General features: G+C 36.9%; 1 protein-coding gene across 1 annotated transcript in view; it reads left to right on the forward strand.

The window, feature by feature from the left end:
• LAMA4 (laminin subunit alpha 4) overlaps positions 1-19,097 on the forward strand; it is a 133,633-nt gene that overhangs the window by 107,947 nt on the left and 6,589 nt on the right. The window contains exons 24-34 of the mRNA XM_058566427.1: positions 472-603; positions 1,727-1,869; positions 3,431-3,569; positions 4,032-4,169; positions 5,851-5,984; positions 6,930-7,094; positions 7,885-8,038; positions 13,825-14,012; positions 15,254-15,443; positions 16,244-16,399; positions 17,625-17,784. Coding sequence (XP_058422410.1) covers positions 472-603; positions 1,727-1,869; positions 3,431-3,569; positions 4,032-4,169; positions 5,851-5,984; positions 6,930-7,094; positions 7,885-8,038; positions 13,825-14,012; positions 15,254-15,443; positions 16,244-16,399; positions 17,625-17,784 — 1,699 coding nt within the window. The remainder of the gene's footprint in view (positions 1-471; positions 604-1,726; positions 1,870-3,430; positions 3,570-4,031; positions 4,170-5,850; positions 5,985-6,929; positions 7,095-7,884; positions 8,039-13,824; positions 14,013-15,253; positions 15,444-16,243; positions 16,400-17,624; positions 17,785-19,097) is intronic.

Here is a 19,097-nt window from a genome sequence, read left to right on the forward strand (position 1 = left end):
GGGGGATTCTTTTCAGAATATTAAAATATTCAAAATATTCAAATATTTTTTAATATTACCAATTTTTCTCTTACAATGAAATGCAATTACATCTATTAGCCTGTTATAACTTTCAAAAGTTGCCTAAAGAAAAGGCAATTGAATATGTACAGCCTATAATACTCTGTTTTCAAGACTTGTAAAAAGTCAATAAGGTAAACTTAAAATTTCATTAATTCATAAAGTAAATAAAAAACAATAGGAGATTGTTATATCTGTATATAAATATTAACACTTTGGTATATTAATATCAGACAACTTCTGCTATAGAAGTTGTTGTGATTTTTATTTTATAATAAGAATTTCATGAGACTTCCTTAGTCTTCAAACAATTTCAGTAACAAAGAATACAGTGTTATTTCTCAAACTCAGCTAAATCAGCCCTTTCAAAATACCAGATGCTCACATCTTACAACTTCTTTCTCTCCACAGAGCATGTTTTTCAGCCTGGAAATGCGCAATGGTTACCTACACGTGTTCTATGACTTCGGATTTAGCAATGGCCCTGTGCATCTTGAAGACACATTGAAGAAAGCTCAAATTAATGATGCAAAATACCATGAGGTACAAATCGTTGCAGTTTGGGTGGATTGTTTCATTTTGTTTGTTCTTAGATCTATTGATCTAGTTAGATGGTCAAATGTAATAGGTGGGAAAGTAATTAAACTGAACACCTTCACATCCAAGAACCAACTGAAGGGCCCCCATCTACTCAACTCTAGGATAACATTTGCTTTAAAAGAAAGGCTGTTTTTGTTATATTGATGTTTCTAATAAAAGAGTCACTGAAAGATTCATTTTAATCACTTTACTGACCAAAGGCTCCTGTTAATGCTCAGTATCTTGATTACCATGGCACTCCTATGGAATCTATCTATACATTTGTTGAAAATGCCAGAGTATAGAAACATAGCCATTTTTTTACTTATTCTTTGAGCCCCACTAAATGTAAAAAAAGTAGATATAAGTAAATAGAGAATTTCCTTTTAAACCATTTATCCAGAACTTAGAAAATACTAACATAGATTTCCTTATAAAGAGAATTCACAAAGAATGCTCTTTAGTCTTGAAACAGATCTGCAGTGTACTGATAGTATACATCATCTATTTTCATTAATAACTACTTTAAATCTATAGTTTAATAAAATGTATAAATTGCATAATATCTTTAGCTTGACCTGAAATGCAGAGAATAGGAGCTTATATTTCTCTTTTCAGTTCAAAGTCCATAGCTTTCGTGAGGATGATTTACAATAAAAGAATATCTTAACTATTTCTCTGACTAGCATTTTCAAAGAGTCATTAAAGCTTCTCATTTTGTCACCAAAAAATGAGACCTGGTGACTTACAGTCTGGGGTCCAGAAGGTACCTGCTTATAGTAGTTCTTTCCCAAATCCCCTCAAAGGGGCAAAAGGAAACAGTTGGTCTCATGACAAAACTTTTCTTGGGCTAGATCCATCTCCATATGGAGATCCTTCTCCAGGTAACGTGAACTTCTGGTTATATAAGTAAGAGTTTTCATGTCTCTGAGTAAGAAAGGAAAATCTAGTCCCCATTTTGTGAACGAACAAGCACAAGAACATGGAGACCCAGCTGTTGTACCCAGAATAATTAAAATATATAGTAATCTTCAAAAAGCGAATTGTTAAGCAGTGATCCAGACTTACTATGTATTATTTCTCCCAGATCTCGATCATTTACCACAATGATAAGAAAATGATTTTAGTGGTTGACAGACGACATGTCAAAAGCATGGATAATGAAAAGATGAAAATACCTTTTACAGACATATACATTGGAGGGGCTCCCCAAGAAATCTTACAATCCAGGTAACTTTTTTTTTTGTTGAGTAGCTGTTTGTTCCTAACGATGCACTGGACTGAGTATTCAACATCTGGGAGAGGTTTAGTAAAAGGTTTAAGTGCTCCCCTTTGCTACTTCTATGCGTGTACACAGGCACATGCACACACGTTCATGTACCCTCGGGCCCTCTGCAGCCAGTCCTCATGACCCCCTTCAATTAGCATCTAGTAGATGTGATCCGCAGATTTCTTTAATTATTGTGTTACTCTTAGAACATAGTCTAATGCAATATTCCTTATCAGCAAGGAAAGGCGGGACATGTGTATTGTGTGAAAACAAAGCAGCATGTGTTCTTTTACTTTTGTTTTAGTCTTAATTTAAACTTATTTGAACTCTCAAATAGCATCTGAAGGTACAAATATTTTTAAGCTTATCCAAGGGGTTTTGGATTATGTACAATGAAACTTTAGAATAATGTATTCAAAAATTCTTATTACAATTAATTCATAGCATCAGAGACCCTTAAAACTGAAAGTCAACTTTAGGATGATCCAGTCCGGTGGTTCTCAACCCTAGTTCTCATTATAATAACCTGGAGAACTTTTATAAACATGATGTCCCATGACTACTCTCCAGAAATTCTAATTGGTCTGGAATAGGGCCCTAACATCAAGCTGCCTTTCCAAACTAAATACCCTCTTCAGCATCTTCAACCAAGCCCCATGAGACTTTTAAGCATTATGGTTGCCGTTCTGTGCACCCCAATCTGTCAATTAGCATGGTTCTCCACGTGTGATCTTGTCAGAGCGGAATATAGTGGGACTATTATCCCTTAGTTTGGGCAGTTTTCATTTACAATACATTGAAGCCATTGTAATTTGGTCAAAACTAACTTCATATTCATTCAATATTCAGTAACATGTTCTTGGGCACCTTCTATATACTAGGATTACAGTATTGAGCAAAATGCCATCCTTGATCTTAAAGATAAAGAATTTGTGACTTTCCTATTGATTTAAAGGCCCGACATTTAAGACATCTCTCTAGCCTTAGTTGATTACAGTGTGTTGAAAATAAGGACAAGAAGATGAGCTCATGACCCAAGTGAATTAGTGGAAGACTGAAGACCTGGATTCCAACCCTAACTTACCATTTGTGACATAAGAAAATAACTTATTACTTCTTAATTTAACTTTATAGGTTAAACCATGTGAAATTACCAAGAGTTGACCATTTTTGACCCACAAATATGTTAGTTCCCTATGGTTCAACCTAAGAATAATCTATAAAAGGGAAATAATAGCATCCTCTTCTATCTCACTGAATTGTTATAAAGATAAAATGAGTTAACGTAAGTTAAAGGATCTCAAAAACCATAAGGAAGTAAAAAAATTGGTTTGACTTAGAATAAAGCTGTTTATAGGCAAAGATTAGACGTTACGGTGTTCTTATGAAAGAAAGCATGAGAATATGAACAATTATAAAGCTATTACAAATGACTAAATAAAATTAAATTTCATAGCCTACATGCAAGGTAGCATCATTATCATCATGGCTATATCAGTGAAGACTAATTTTCTTTTCCAGGACCCTAAGAGCACACCTTCCCCTAGATATCAACTTCAGAGGATGCATGAAGGGTTTCCAGTTCCAGAAGAAAGATTTCAATTTATTAGAACAGACAGAAACCCTGGGAATTGGTTATGGATGCCCAGAAGACTCTCTTGTAAGTACCAGTCAATCAAAAGCTTTTTAATAGTAGACACAAAACTTATCCTTCTCAAAAGCTGAAAAGCTCTTTTCAGCTTCTCTGTGATCCTAGGTACCCCTCAGGCTCCTTTCTGCCGCCAGCAGAAAGAAGAAACATTAAGCTAGAAAGGCTTGTGGGGTTCCTCTGTGACATATCCAGTTGCTTCAATTTTTGATGGGTGGGGTTTCCAAAGCCCAGAGAGGCTGTATGAGCATCATTACTCACACAGAGTGGAGGAATTGGAGAAACTGAAACTCCATTTGTTAGAGGCACATAGAAGGAACGCTAACATGCCTGAATTCCAGTATAAACCATAAGTCAAAACATAGACTATTAACATAGAAACTAGCAGTCAAGGCCTTTGATATGTGAGAAATTAATGTTTTGAGCATTTGGTAATTATCGAAAATGCTATATTCAATTTTTTTTGGCACACAGATATCTCGAAGAGCATATTTCAATGGACAGAGTTTCATTGCCTCAACTCAGAAAATATCTTTCTTTGATGGCTTTGAAGGAGGTTTCAATTTCCGAACATTACAGCCAAATGGGTTACTATTCTATTATACTTCAGGAGTAAGTATTTGTTTTTCCCAAGGAAACTTCTTTGTGATAATTGTTTTGTCTATTAAAAATACTTTTTAATCATGTTAAAAGTGATTTTCAACTCAGATTAATTTTGACTCACATGTACACACACAGAATGCCTCCTTTAAGATACTTTATAAAATATTATATAAATTGTACATCACGAGTTCTTAAGCTGGGATTCATAGACCTTAGGGGTTCATGAAGAGAATTCAGGGGGTCTGTGGACTTGGGTGGGGAAAAAGGGCATCTCTATTGTCTCTAACTAAAATTTAGCATTTTATTCAATTGTGAATGTCAGCAACAAACCACAGTAGTATTAGCAAGTACCTGTGACTTTTTCATTAATAGAAATCACAGGTATTTTTCATTTCACATTACAGTTTCGACAGATATATCAAAATATCACTTTTTCTTATTGCTACTTCTAAATTACAGTATTTATTAGATCTGCTACTAGATTTTATTATCTAATGCCTTAATGAAGAAGTAAATATATTACTATATCACAGATTTATTGTTTTAATATTTTGAAACTGCATTTCAATGTAATTGGTTTCCTTTGTATTGCTACACATTTTGTTTCATGCATTTTAAGACATTTTGTGAAGGGGTCCATATGTATCACCAAACTGCTGAAGGCATCCATGGCTCAAAAAATGTTAAAAACCTCTTGCTGTTTTTAACAAACAAATACATGTGTGATTTAATTTATAAGATAGTAAAAAGAACATACTTCTCTGTTCTTGGATGTGTTATAAAACGCTTGAACTCAGCTTATATATTTATATTATTTCAAGAATAAAGTAAGATCTGTAGAGGTTTGGTGTCCCCAAAATCCAACTGATTTATCTATGAAAAGATCATCACCAATATGTACACTGATGCACCAGGTCATAATATAGTTTATGAAAGCAACTTTTACTTTTCATACTTTACCTTATATCTGTCATATTTACATAAAATTTAATTTAAACCAGTAGGATGCATGAGAATTTACTCAAAGCTCTTTGTAGGACCTCTGCCAGTGAGCCTGCCTCATTACCATGTTAGTTAAATAACACTTTTTGTCCACAAAAAGTGGTTATTTTGAGGACTGACTGTAGAAGTTGGTGCCCAGATAAAGGAAGAAAAGCAAGATTATCCTTTTACCAATATTTTAAAACAAGCAATAAGCAAATGCAGAAAAAGAGACGTTAACTTCTGCTTTTTTAAATTTCTCTTCTGCCTTTATAGATGAAAAGTGAAACATTTAAAAAGCCAGACTAGCAAATTAACCCTTGCCTAGTCATCTAGCTACACCCTCAAGGAGATTCAAATATTGCCTTTTCAAAAGGGATTAAAAAGCAAGAATAATGATGGAGTACAGATGCCTGAGTTAGGAAAGTGACACTGGGACAACTCTCAGCATGACAAAATCACCAGAAATTTTCAGTTCAGGATATAGGAGATTCCTTTTGCCATTGAAACATGTCTAATTTTGTAGGCAGCACCATAGAAACAATAGAGCATTGTGTTGTTGTTATTGTTATTCATAGAAATTATTTTACAAGCAAACTTTTCTCACACTGTGTGTTCCTTTAAGCAATACCATTAAGTGAATGTTGAAAATGTGTCCATCTTCTGGATCCCCGGCCTCCCTTCTTAAAAACTTGTGCTTGCATTTCAGTCAGACGTGTTCTCCATTTCGTTGGATAATGGCACCGTGATCATGGATGTAAAGGGGATCAAGGTGCAGTCAGCAGATAAGCAGTACAATGACGGGCTGTCCCACTTCATCATTACCTCTGTCTCACCGGCAAGGTACAGCTCCTCCCTTTATATTCTTTCCACCAAGTGGCTTTGCTCGTAGGGCATGATCTGTCAAATGACCACTATGAGTAATAGGCTAACCAATTATTTTCCTAGTGTTTAAAAAAATGGTAGAAAAAACTACTTACCTTCTTTTCAAAAAAATTTGCTATTAATTTTCAAAACATGCCAAATAAATCACTATAAAATTACTTAACAGAAATATAAAGTTTTTTTCCCTTAAAACCATAGGCTATAATCTCCTTGAGGGAAGTGCCTACACACAGTACTTATAGAGTGGAGGGCAGTGTTTTGCACATAGAAGGAGCTTAGCAAATATTGGTTTCATTAGCTTTTAAATTAAACAATTGAGAATGCTACATTTATGGCCACATTTTAAAAGCTCTAAATTTATCTTTAAAATATAGAGGACTGAATTTCTCTTCCATAATAAGAAAGCTTTCTGGAATAAGAAATAAACCTCTGTTGTAGACTGCTGCTCTTCTATGTCCACTTCTGTGGAGCCCTCCCATCAAAAGAAAACATTAATAGGCCTTTTCTAGCCTCCTTTTCCAATGAGCATCAAAACCATTCAATATGCTTTACAATGAAAATTGTCTCCTACAAATGTGATTAACTGATCCCCATGAGTTATATTCTCTTTTTTACACACACACACACACACACACACACACACACACACACAAATGCTGATGACTAGTCATCTGAACCTCTTGGTTTTATGGGTTTAACTTCCAATGATAATTTGGAGGGTCTTTCCCGCCTATAGAAATATTCAACCCTTTTATGCTGGGCCTCATGAAGAGTCTGGCAACTCATTGTCTTTTCGTTAACCAGATCTTCCATTTCAATTCCATGGGAAAACCTGCAACCTCGAATGGAACTCCAGGTGAAATGTTAGCTGTGTGGTGTGTAAAGAAGCTTTTTCCTTTGCAGATATGAACTGATAGTAGATAAAAGCAGACTTGGCAGTAAGAACCCCACCAAAGGGAGAGCAGAACAGACACAAGCAGGTGAAAAGAAGTTTTACTTCGGTGGCTCGCCCATCAGTCCCCAGTATGCTAATTTCACTGGCTGCATAAGTAATGCCTACTTTACCAGGTATAATGTTTTTACTACTCATAAATCTGCATGATTGATAAAGATCAAGTCAATAATGAAAATATTTACATTATTAAAAATGAGAACTATAAAATTTATCAAAGACATTAGAGGGTAGTAATTAAAAGCTTGCGTGTGCTTGAGCAACTGACATACTTGGGTTTGTGTGCAAGTTTTTTGCTCTTTAATTTCTATACTACCTAGGCTAAGTAAGCCTACATTTCTTCACCTGCAAAATGCAAATAATAATAGTGCCTGCCTGGTAGCATTGTTGTGAGGATTAAATGAGATAATACACACAAAGCACTTGGCATACAGCAAGCTATAAATATTAGATGCGATTGTTTCTGGACTTATTATTAATGGTATAGTACAAAGAAAGCAACACACCAAATCCTTGTTAGAGGTTTAAGAAAGTCTCCTTAATGTAATGCATGACTTTAAACAAAGCCGTTAATCTAAGTCCTTAACAATGACAATGAGGGCTCCTTGAGAACAAGAACAAGCAAGAGAGGAATTTAATGCAGATTAGGTAACACAGAGATGTCCCAGTCTTCAAAGTATGGTGAGATGTTCATCTGTCAGAATGTGCTGGTACCAGGCACATAGTTCTTAACTAATTGGTTAAATGATCATTTAAAGGGCTCTGATTAAGATAGTGGTTGATGGATAAAGACTCATCACACATACACAAAAAATTTTAATTGCCAAAGTTCTTTGACTTCCATGGTTTTCATCACATAATTCTAAACAACATTTTTAAGACTTTTTTCCTCTGTTACGAACATAGGTTGGATAGAGATGTGGAGGTCGAAGATTTCCAGCGGTATTCTGAAAAGGTCCATACCTCTCTTTATGAGTGTCCCATTGAATCTTCACCATTGTTTCTCCTTCAAAAAAAAGGAAAAAATTCCTCAAAGCCTAAAACAAGTCAGAGTAAAAAGGTAAAAATGCTGTGCCAACTTCCCAATTGACCTCGTATTCTATGCACACAGCTCTAGACACTGATGCTTTATAGAATTTTTTCTGTTTGCAACTGCGTACATATGAAAGACAGGATTCTTGTAGTGTCATATTCCAGTTTACTAGCTTTGTTACATCGATTCTCCTTCCCAAAGAAACAGTTTGAATCAGGTTTTACTCATACTTCCAACTACTTTTCATTACAATGGTTATAATTGCTCAGTACTTAACAATTTGTATATATAATATATATTATTTAGTACTATAATTCTCTAGTATCATTTGCTTTCATGTAACAATCTCAGCCTTCTGTCACAATCATGGAAAATATTAAATATTCTTTCTCATTCATTTGCTCTTAGTGTGTACGTTATTTGCCTTCGTTACAAATGAAACTCTTAATTCCTTCCCATTCTTTCAATCCAACCCTCCCTGTCCCCCCCAAGGTCCAATTTTAACAATGCTCTCAGGTGCCGGTGCTCCCACCCTGGTCCAAGCCACCACCATCACCCACCTGGATTACTGCAATAGCCTCCCAACAGGCGGGCCTCCGTGCTTCTACCTTGTTCCCTGATAGTCTGTTCTCTACATAACAGCCAGATTCTTATAAATGTAAGGTATATCATGTCACTCCTCAGCTCAAAGTGGCCCCCACTGCACTCAGAATAAAAGCCCAAGTCTCTACAATGTCATAAGAGGCCCTATATTATCCAGACCTCTTCCCCTCAGTCACTCTTCTCCCACAACGATCTCCTGGCTATTCCTAGAATGGGCCGTGTGCACTCCTGCCTTAAGGTCTTTCCTCAAGCTTTCCTTTTGCCTGGACCACTCTTCCCCCTAACATCTGCACAGACAACTTCTTCTCCTAGGATTGTCCAGCTCTCCTCTGCTCACTGAGGCCTATGTAACCTCCTGTTTTATATCAGCCCACCTTCTGCCTTCCACTAGTACTATTGATCTCTTACTTTTTCCTGATTGTTTCTTTTTCCATAGCACTTATCACATTTTAATTTATTATAGACTTTATTTATTATGTTTGTTATTTATTGTCTGTCTCCTCTGCTAGAATGCAAGTTCCCTTGTTTTGTTCACTGATGTGAACAGTGAGCCTAAGAGCCTAGAACAATGCACATAATAGGTGTTCAATAACTATTTAGCAGTCTGCATCGTAGGTGTTATAAGGTTAAATGAGTTAATGCATGAGAGGCTCTGAGCACAGTGCCTGGCATAGAGTAAACATTAGCTGATATATGGCTATAAAGCCTTGGAAGTGTTTCTGGTGGATTGACTTCTAAAAGTGGAATTGCTTGGCTTAAGGGAATGTGGGTTTTAGTATTGAGGCAATACTAATTTATACTCCCACAAACGGCATTTGAGAGAATCTCTTGTCTCTCACAATTGCTAACACTGGATATAATCAAAATTTTGTAATTTTATCAATCTAATGGACAAATATGGCATCTTGTTCTGGTTTTAATTTGCATTTCCTTGAATGCTAGTGAGGTTGAGCATCTTTTCAGGGGAAGAACTGGTTTCCTTCCAAGGTTGGCTTCCGAACCATCAGCAAGAGGGAAGCATCCCCACCAGCTTCTCGCTTCTAATGGTTTTCCACTGATCATTATGTCTTCAGCACTTCCCCCTATATTTCAGCTTATGTGGACCACTTTTTAGAATCCCCATGAAACTTCTTCTTTGTTCACACGTGATTTCTTTATCAATGTTAATAAAGTAATTCACACATAATCAAAACTTAGTGGTTTTTCAGGATCCCTTCTAGAATTTCACACATAAGACTATAAAGTGGTTCAGGGAGAGGGATAAGTTCACTGATTTTTATGAAGGATTTTGCTAGAGGACACCGTGAAAGATTTTTCAGAGGAAACTATGAAATTCTGATGGACTCTTACCGTCACCTTCATATATTGATGCTAAAAGGCTTATCCTGACAATTTTTTACTGGCACTTGAGCACGGATCAGTAGATCGTAGGCAACAGGTTAACATCATAGGTTGACAAGGAAGATCAATCCTCTAAAACTAACATGTTTTACCCCTTTAAATGAACACAGTTTTCTATATGAAGCTGTCTATCAAATGTAGTTTCCTACCAAATATTCATAGTCTCCAGGTTATAATCAACAGCCTTGTAGAACTGTTAACACAAACTTTTCAATATTAATAGGAAACCTCTTAGCCTTTCTGGTAAATAGTCTTAGAAACTCAACTTTGCAGTAACAAGATACAGAATCACTATAGATTTCACTTATATTTTTTGGTAACCAGAATGTCAATATTTCCTAATCTTCTCTCATAATCAGCCTTGTATCAAAAGCTTCTTAAATAGCTACCAAGAAAAACTTGTGACCTCCGGTTTGAATTTTTATTAAGACTGAATCACAACAATTTGGGCTTATAATAATTTATTTTCACAATAACTTTCTAATAGTCCTTTTTATGCATTTATTATAATTCATTTAGCCATTAATAGACTTTTGGTTATTTCTAGTTTTCTCCCTTTTATGGGTGAAGATCATTGTACCTTAGTCTTGGATCATGTTGCTGAATAAATCTTCAGGATAAATTCCTAGAGGTAGAATTACTGGGTCAAAGCAAATTATTTTTCAAAAAGGTAACGCTGATTTACATTCCCCCATGGGCATATAAGAATATCTGTCTTACCACTTATGTTCCAGCTTGAAATTTTTTCGTAATTTTTAGGTTTTCAAATTTAATTGGGAAAGTAGTTTCTTTCTCATTTAGTGTTTAATGTGATGATGAACATTTTATATATTGTAATAGACATTGTTCTGGACTATCTGGCCAACCATTCCCTTATCTGAGAGCTGATTCCCTACCCACCAGGCAGGCAGGCCCAGTATTTTAGGCACGTGACCTCATCTACCTGGATATAGATGATTGGACCAGGGTAGATCATCTGAACTAAGCTGGACTATCAGATTCTCTTCCTTGGACACTTAGAACAGAGAGAGACTAGTCTGGGCTGGTCATTGCATGGAAAGCGTGTAAACCTAAGAGCTCTACGTTAATCATGCACAAAGAAAGAAAGCTTCTTTAGAGAAAGTCAGAAAGCTGTCCTGCAGAGAAAGAATGAAAGCAGACACTCAGAAAAACAAAGCTGAGATACCGGAAACATCCAGAAAAGGAGTTTCCCAGACTCTTCCTAGCTTTCCAATTCCTGATTCTTGCCCCTGGTAGGACCTCACTATACAAAATTCTCTCAGATTGTGTAAAATACTCCTATATCCTTATAACACATTGCCCTCTTTTTCTTAAGTAGCTCAACTAGTTTGGCTATTATCTGAAACAAAAGAATCTTGCTAAATTGACATTGGTACCACCAGTTGGATTGCAACTAATAAAACCTCAGAGAAAAAAACAAAGTCAAAGTCTAGTGGGGTTCAGTGAAAATGCACACACACATACCCATTTAGGATAGTAAACTGAGTCTCTGTGTTACATGGTAGTGAAATAGTTGATTAAGTTATAACTTGTCTTTGTTACTATTATTATTATTATTCAGAGCATATATCCACAGAGGATTTAGAGTATTTGGTTGCCATATATAAAGATATTAGAGTTTATTAATTTTTGCAGCAGACAAGAGACAGATCCTAGTCCATGTATTCCCACATTGAAGCAGAGAAAGGCGGGGCTGGCAAATTGAGAATGTCGTGGTCCAATAACCCCATACTTTGCTGAGCCCCTGTAGTCTAATGCACTGTTGCTCTCTTCCCCTACCTAAGTGGATGCACTGATGGAGAAAGAGATCCTCTCCATTGGAATGGAGGGAATGGGGAGCAGCTAGAGTTAGGGAAACCCAACCCCCTACCAATCTCTCACCCCCACCCTCCTGTGCAAGGGATTTCCCACTGTGTCCCTCAATGAGACAAGGGTGATCATATCTCCCATTATAAGGCATGTTACTCCACTAGGGCCAGAATACAGCATGGAGTGGGAGGAAATTTCCTAAGATATAGTAGAGGAAAAGAGTCTTCCTGAAGCCCACTCCAACCCATTCTGCCCACCCATGGCTTGAAGCTATGGCCATTATTTGTAGGTGAGGGCCTGGAACAAAAAATACTGGGTATATTTCCTCCAGCCAAGAAAGAAGCCTTGCTTCTGTAGCAGCAAATCAGGTTCCAAGTCCTGATGACTATGCGAGGAAGGGAAGGGGGATGGTGGAACCAGGTGAGCTTTTCTTTAGGATATGTGAGTCTCTGAGCTCCCATCTCACTTTCTCCAATCTAACCACCACTGAGAGAGTCTCCATTGCCAGGTCCTTCTGTAAGAGCTGCTGCCTTGAGAGCAGGGCACTGGCACAACTGGTCTGCCCTTTAATTAATTAACCTGCCCCCTGCTCACTGTACCTGGATTTTGAGTGTAATTCTGGGATTTGCCTGGAAGATTGATTTTTTTGGAGGTCTTGTCTTTTGCCCATATGTGATTAAGGGTTCTGTTGTCGATCTGTTTGAATCTGTATTATATCTTCCAGAAATTCCATACTGGTTTGTTCTGCCAGTAGAAACTCTCCTAGATTTCCAGGAGTACTGTGGATTTATTTTATGTGTATAGTTCTTCTGACATTTCAGTGGGATTAGGGAGGGGGAAAAACTAATTGTGTGTGTCTATTCGATAGCCTTAAACCAAAAGTTGTCTTTTCATTTCTAATCCTATATCTCACTCTGACTCTAGCTGTGTTCTCCAGTTCTCCCTACTACCAAACATTTCCTCTCTTCTCCACCCTTCTGTTGTTGCAAGCTTTCTTCCTGAGTCATCAGGTCACTCCCTGCTTTTAAAATCTGTGTGGCTTCTCATTACCTAAAAAACAAAACCCCATCCTCTAGCAAGTTATCTAAGGTCCCTTCTATCTGGCACCAACCTGTCTTCTAATTTGCTATTCTAATTTGCTATTTATATGCCTTTCCTCCCAATTGATTTTCAAGTCTTTAAAAAACAGGAACCATTTCTCACTCACCTTTCTATTCCGTCACACACACTGAAGAAAACTTCCTCTCTCTCACTTCTACCCATTAGGTACTCAGTAAACATTTGCTTGAATAAATGAATAAATGACTGAATTATTAAATTTATTTGCATTTACTTTTATATTGCTTCAGAAATTAAGACTAAATAACCATTAAATATTAGCCTATAGTTTCACCACTCTAAATTTTAAAATCAGCAGTGCCATTCTAAGAGCACAAGATAATTTTTCAAATTTGTTCTATATCCTGTCTTATAAAAGTTTGCTACAAGGCCTATCACCAAAAATATTCTCAAATATTTTGAAGATGTTGCTAAGTATGTTGGCATTTTGCACAGTGTGTGTTAGTAATAATCTGTGTATAAAGTCATACTGTTGCCTATGATATGAGGGTTTTATTGATTGATTCTCTCAGGGTTACTTTATTGCCAACTTTTCCACTTTTTATCATTGGTTAAGATGTGTATTTAATTTCAATGATAGAGCAATTAGCTCTATCACTTCAGTTTAGCTCCACTTTACTATCACAGAATAGAATTTTGGATTTGTTAACATATTATGTTGTTTGGTGTTGTTGCTACTGCTGTCATTTGCTTATGGTGGTTAAGGGAGAGAAGAGAGGGGCCTAATATTTCATGAATGGACAATGCACAAATAATATACACTTACTCATATTACTATTAATGGTAAGGTTCACAAATGAATTTTTGCTGCTGGTATGTCATTTCTATACCTTAATATGATTTATTTTCTATTTTTATAGGGAGGAAAAAGTAAAGATGCACCTTCATGGGATCCTGTTGGCCTGAAATTCCTAGAGCGGAATGCTCCAAGAGACTCTCACTGCCACCTTTCCAACAGACCGAGAGCAATAGAGCATGCCTATCAATATGGAGGGACTGCCAATAGCCGCCAAGAGTTTGAACACTTAAAAGGAGATTTTGGTGAAAAGTAAAGTAACACACTCTCCTTCCAGAAACTTCACACTATGGCTGATCTTCATCTTTATTTGCTATATGTCATCTTTTTCCTATGATCTTTCCTTTTCATGCCACCTTAATCTATTTTTTTATCATCAAAATAAACGCTAAATAATACACGATTCATACTTTCCAATAAATTACATTCTCTGTGACATTTTTCCCAAAAGCAAGGTGCATAAAACAGCATTTTCCTAGGAGTTTGCTGTGTTTTATCAAGAAGAAAAGACAATCAAAGAAAGGAAATGGGGCAAATTTCAAGTGATGCATTATCTAACCTTGATATCACCTTCCCTTCCCCGTACAAATTGCTTTCAGATTGTAAATGGGAATGCACCTGAACTGCTAGAAGGTTAATAAGGAAAGACACTGAAAATACAAATATGCTTGTATCTCTATTGGCCCTCAAGCCATCTCTAAAGCACATCACCTCTTCCCAGTATTTCACAGATGTCCAAGTTACAGTACAATTGAAGATTTCTTTTTATGGTGTTAGCATCCAAATATTCTTACATAGGTCTTATATAGCTCTTTCAAATATTCATACAGGCAGTGCATTCAATAAGAAACTTCTAATGCCTTCTAATTTTCTATTTGCCTCAAAGGCAGAATCAGTATTTTGTATAATTCAGGAAGAATTTAGAGTTAATCAAACCAGAAATTAGCCTAATAAATGTATCCTATCTATGGCCTGGAGCTAAATTTCTAGAGAGTTGTTTAATTTCTACACACTTGGAGCCTGTTTTTAACATGCAATATTCATTGATTAATTTTTACTGGGAAAAAATTGAATCTGTTATTTTAGATAGTACACAAACCATAGTTTCTATGCAAATTTCTATATGCATGTTAATTACTCACTAGTATTTTGTCTGCATGAATAAGCTTCCTTAACATATAGATTTTTACTAAACTAATTGCAACCATATTTTCAAAGCAAGACATGATATGATCCTTAACTGAAACAACACTTCCTTCAATGTGGAATGTATTTCTGTTGTATAAGGAAGTAGACAAGGATTTACATTTTTAAACTAGCTGTGCTTACTCAATATTCATTAATAATCTGAGGGATAAATAGAAGTAATGCTGCTTGGGATTAGATAGAATGGCTACTCATTTATTGTTCCTTACACTATATTACTTTGGGAAGTTAGAGATTACCCTCAGTCTCATTTTACAGGGGGTAAGCTTTTTCTTTTCGTTTACCAGATCTCAGTTTTCCATTCGTCTGAAAACTCGCTCCTCCCATGGGATGATTTTCTATGTCTCAGATCAAGACGAGAATGACTTCATGACCCTATTCTTAGCCCATGGCCGCTTGGTTTTCATGTTTAATGTTGGCCACAAGAAACTGAAGATTAGAAGCCAAGAGAAATACAATGATGGATTGTGGCACGATGTAAGTTGAAGGCAGAGAATATTATTATCAGCAAACATCCACCATTATCAAATAGACTGACACTAATGCCCCACTATTGGGTTCTCTAGAAACATCTATTTTGTTGCTATATGCTCGGAGTTCAATTTCAAAAACTTTTATTAATTCCTTATAAAAATCTTGAAGCATACTATTTTACAAGAGATACAGGCTGATGTAATTTTTTTTTGACAGATCAATTTCCATTTATTTTTTTTAGTGCAATTATTTTAACCAAAGGATCAATGGCCAGCATAAACTGAAGTCTAGTTTCTAAGGATTTTTCATTTGACTGTTTTTTTCCCACTGCCTGTAATGTTCTAAATTTTTAACAATGATTGCTGAATGTCTTTTATGGGCTAAGCTGTGGAAGATACAAAGTAAAGACTAAATCTGTTAGGAAGACAGGATACAACAGGGAGAATTACCTAAATATTGAAGGAAATCAGTGTGTATGTAGTGGAAAGAGTAAGCAGTGTAAGCTGCATTGCAATTAACTACAATAAATTTAGGAGAGAGAGCATGTGGGCTGGCCAATCGGGAAGAGCTTCATAGAGAACTTGCTAAATATAAGCTGTTTTCAGAAATGAAGGCTATAACTGTAAACCAAGTTTTACAGGAAGGGATGAACTCCTACCCTTCAGAGAAGGGACCACTTTTTTAAAGAACTTCTGCAGATTTCCCACAGTATGGCAATAGCAAAGTTGGGAGGAGAGGAACACAGTCTTTCCCCTAATCTTGGGATGTACTTGAGATGTGCTACTGTCTTTCTCTCCATCCAGGTGATATTTATTCGAGAAAAGAGCAGCGGCCGACTGGTAATTGATGGTCTTCGAGTCCTAGAAGAAAGTCTGCCTCCTACTAGAGCTGCCTGGAAAATCAAGGGTCCTATTTACTTGGGAGGTGTGGCTCCTGGAAGGGCTGTGAAAAATGTCCAGGTAAGCCAGGTGTGACCAGGTAGAGCCGTTGACATTTAAAGCTGGAAGATCATTTAATCCAGCCCTCATTTTATGATCAGGAAACTGGCAAGAGTAAAACTGTAGTTTGGCTGGAATATCAAAGAAGGCATTGTCCTGTGGGATGTCTGTCCACCCTGTGGCATCACACAGTCAGGAGTGATCTTTAGATTCTAAGGTAAAGGTGAGATGAAAAAAGTTTCAGAGGTATAAATTGTCATGAAAAGTTATGCCTCAAGGATGATGCTTATTTGCTCAGCAAGTACCCAACTTTTTGTGTAAAAAATACCAAAAAAAGAGAAAGCAAGTCGTTCCGTTATATGTTATTGAGGGAAAAAAAGCTTTCAGGCCATTATGTAAACTCTGATCTCATTTTTGTTTCTTACTCACACACACACACAGTTTATAAATGTGCAAAGAAATGTGGTTACCCCTGGAAGAAGTGAGGGTATAGTAAGAAACACGTTACTTTTGTAATTTAAAAGTTTAAAATATTGCACCTTTAAAAAAATGTGTAGCAATAAAGGAAATGCATCAAAGGACTAAATGTTTCTTAACATGAATATATATTTGACTTTAACACAAAGAGTTAACACATTCCTAAGATCTATTAATATATGTGGATAGGGCAAAAAAAGGGAAGAGGGGTTCATGTTTGATTAGATTTTAGGTAAGTAGCCCCAATTCCATGACAACCTCTTTAAAGAAAAGCTTTCCAAAGCAGTGTGAAATCAGTTATCTAAAGTGGCCTGTTTCCCCTCCGGTGGTATGATAAATGCTCAAGCACAGACACAGCTAATGAAGCCAGAAATGCAAGCTTTCTGCTGTTTATTTAACCTCTGTATATTTAACAGTTAAGAACTTTGCTAGCCCCCATCAGCATTAGGTGATCTTGGGGACAGCTGTCATTCTTGAAGGAAAACAAACTAGGATACTTCTAATATTCAATTTGGAAACCACAGCTGCAATTTATTTTGTCATGGTATATGTAAAAATTTCCATAGCTTAATTACTGCAGGCTGACATTATCTAATACAAAATTTCAGCTTCAAAGAACAACTACCTGGAAAACTATCGATCATTCAGGTGGCGAGGATAAATAAGGAATTGCTGGGTTTCTCTTAAGACTCAAATCTCTTTGTTTTGTTTCCTTTTGGTGTGTCTGTGAGTGTCGAGAAAATGGATTTTAAGAAATGTCTTCTTTCAGATAAACTCAGTCTACAGTTTCAGTGGCTGTCTCAGCAATCTGCAGCTCAATGGGGCCTCCATCACCTCTGCGTCTCAGACATTTAGCGTGACTCCTTGTTTCGAAGGTCCAATGGAAACAGGAACATACTTTTCCACAGAAGGAGGATACGTGGTTCTAGGTAACAATGACCATGTTGAAAACATGAGTCATGAAATACTTCTTTCCTGGAGGTGGCTAACAGGCATATTGGGCCCAGAGTTAGAACTTCAGAATGCCAAACTCACTCAGCCTAGAAAATGGCCTCTTTCCACGAGGACCACTTCTCCCCTCCTACCACTCCAAACAGACACACATGCCCATCCCTGTTTGCTTTCCCCAACCAGAACTTCTCCACAGCTGCCAAACCTCTGGATGTAAACTATATTGGCTCCGTTAGAATTTTCTATGCTGCTCTGTGGTCTGATCCATGTCGGCTCTTGTCCACCTTGCTCTCTAGGTCTTTCTCTACTCCCTCTCAGCATGACCCATTGTCCCTACGAAAGGAAGTTCCACTTCCTCCCCTTGCCCTGCAATACCAGCAGACAACACTAACCTCCCAAAATTTTATTTCTGGATTTGTATTCTCCTCAACTATTCTCTCGCTTATTCAACCAAGTTTTTCTTGTATGCTTCTGGTATGACAGTCTCTTTGTCAGGTGATGGAACGTAATAGTTCTAAAACGAAATAAAATCTTAATGGAATACACGGAATCACCATCCAATCCATTCCGACAAGCATTCTATAGAGCAACCATTACGTGTGAGGAAGGCACCAGGATAGGTGCTGGGAAAGAGGATAGGAGAAGGGTATAAAACCTTCCACATGTTCCGTGCTCTCAAGGCACTTAGGTACTTTGAGTGCATCCCCTAAATAAAGACATTCCAATGCGGCCAAGTATACCTTCTTAAACCACCACCATGTCCAATCAAATAACCAGAGCTAATACTTCCTCTCTTTGTCTAGCTTGTGATTTTACTTTCCTTTCTCCTCCTTTATCCCTACTAAAGTACCAACACTCACATTTCTCAGCCCTTCATTGAATTTCAGTGATAAGAACTCAAAGGCATGGATAGTGTGAAATGCGTAGCAACCTGCACAATTTATGTTCTCCATCAAGTGAACATTATTAAGATGCCCCAGTTTGCAATGAGTCTCTTGGCGTGAACACAGCTATTCTTAAGAGGAATTTATTTTCTTGTGTCACTGCAATGGCACCTCCTAACTGTTTTTGCTGCACTCACTTTCTCTTTCTCCGAAATGCTCTGCAGCACTGGCACAACTTATTTTTTTGTTGTTTAAGAATTATTTTATAATACAGATCTGATCAAGTCAGCTCCCTTGTTCAATGACTGCAAAATAAAGTCTAACTTCCATACTGGAACGCTAGAGCCCTTCCCCACTCACCGTGCCTCCTTCTCCCCTTGCAGGGGACAGTCCAGCCACACTGGCCT

The sequence above is a fragment of the Diceros bicornis genome, chromosome 23, assembly GCF_020826845.1.
Source record: "Diceros bicornis minor isolate mBicDic1 chromosome 23, mDicBic1.mat.cur, whole genome shotgun sequence".
Classification (NCBI taxonomy): Eukaryota; Metazoa; Chordata; class Mammalia; order Perissodactyla; family Rhinocerotidae; genus Diceros; species Diceros bicornis.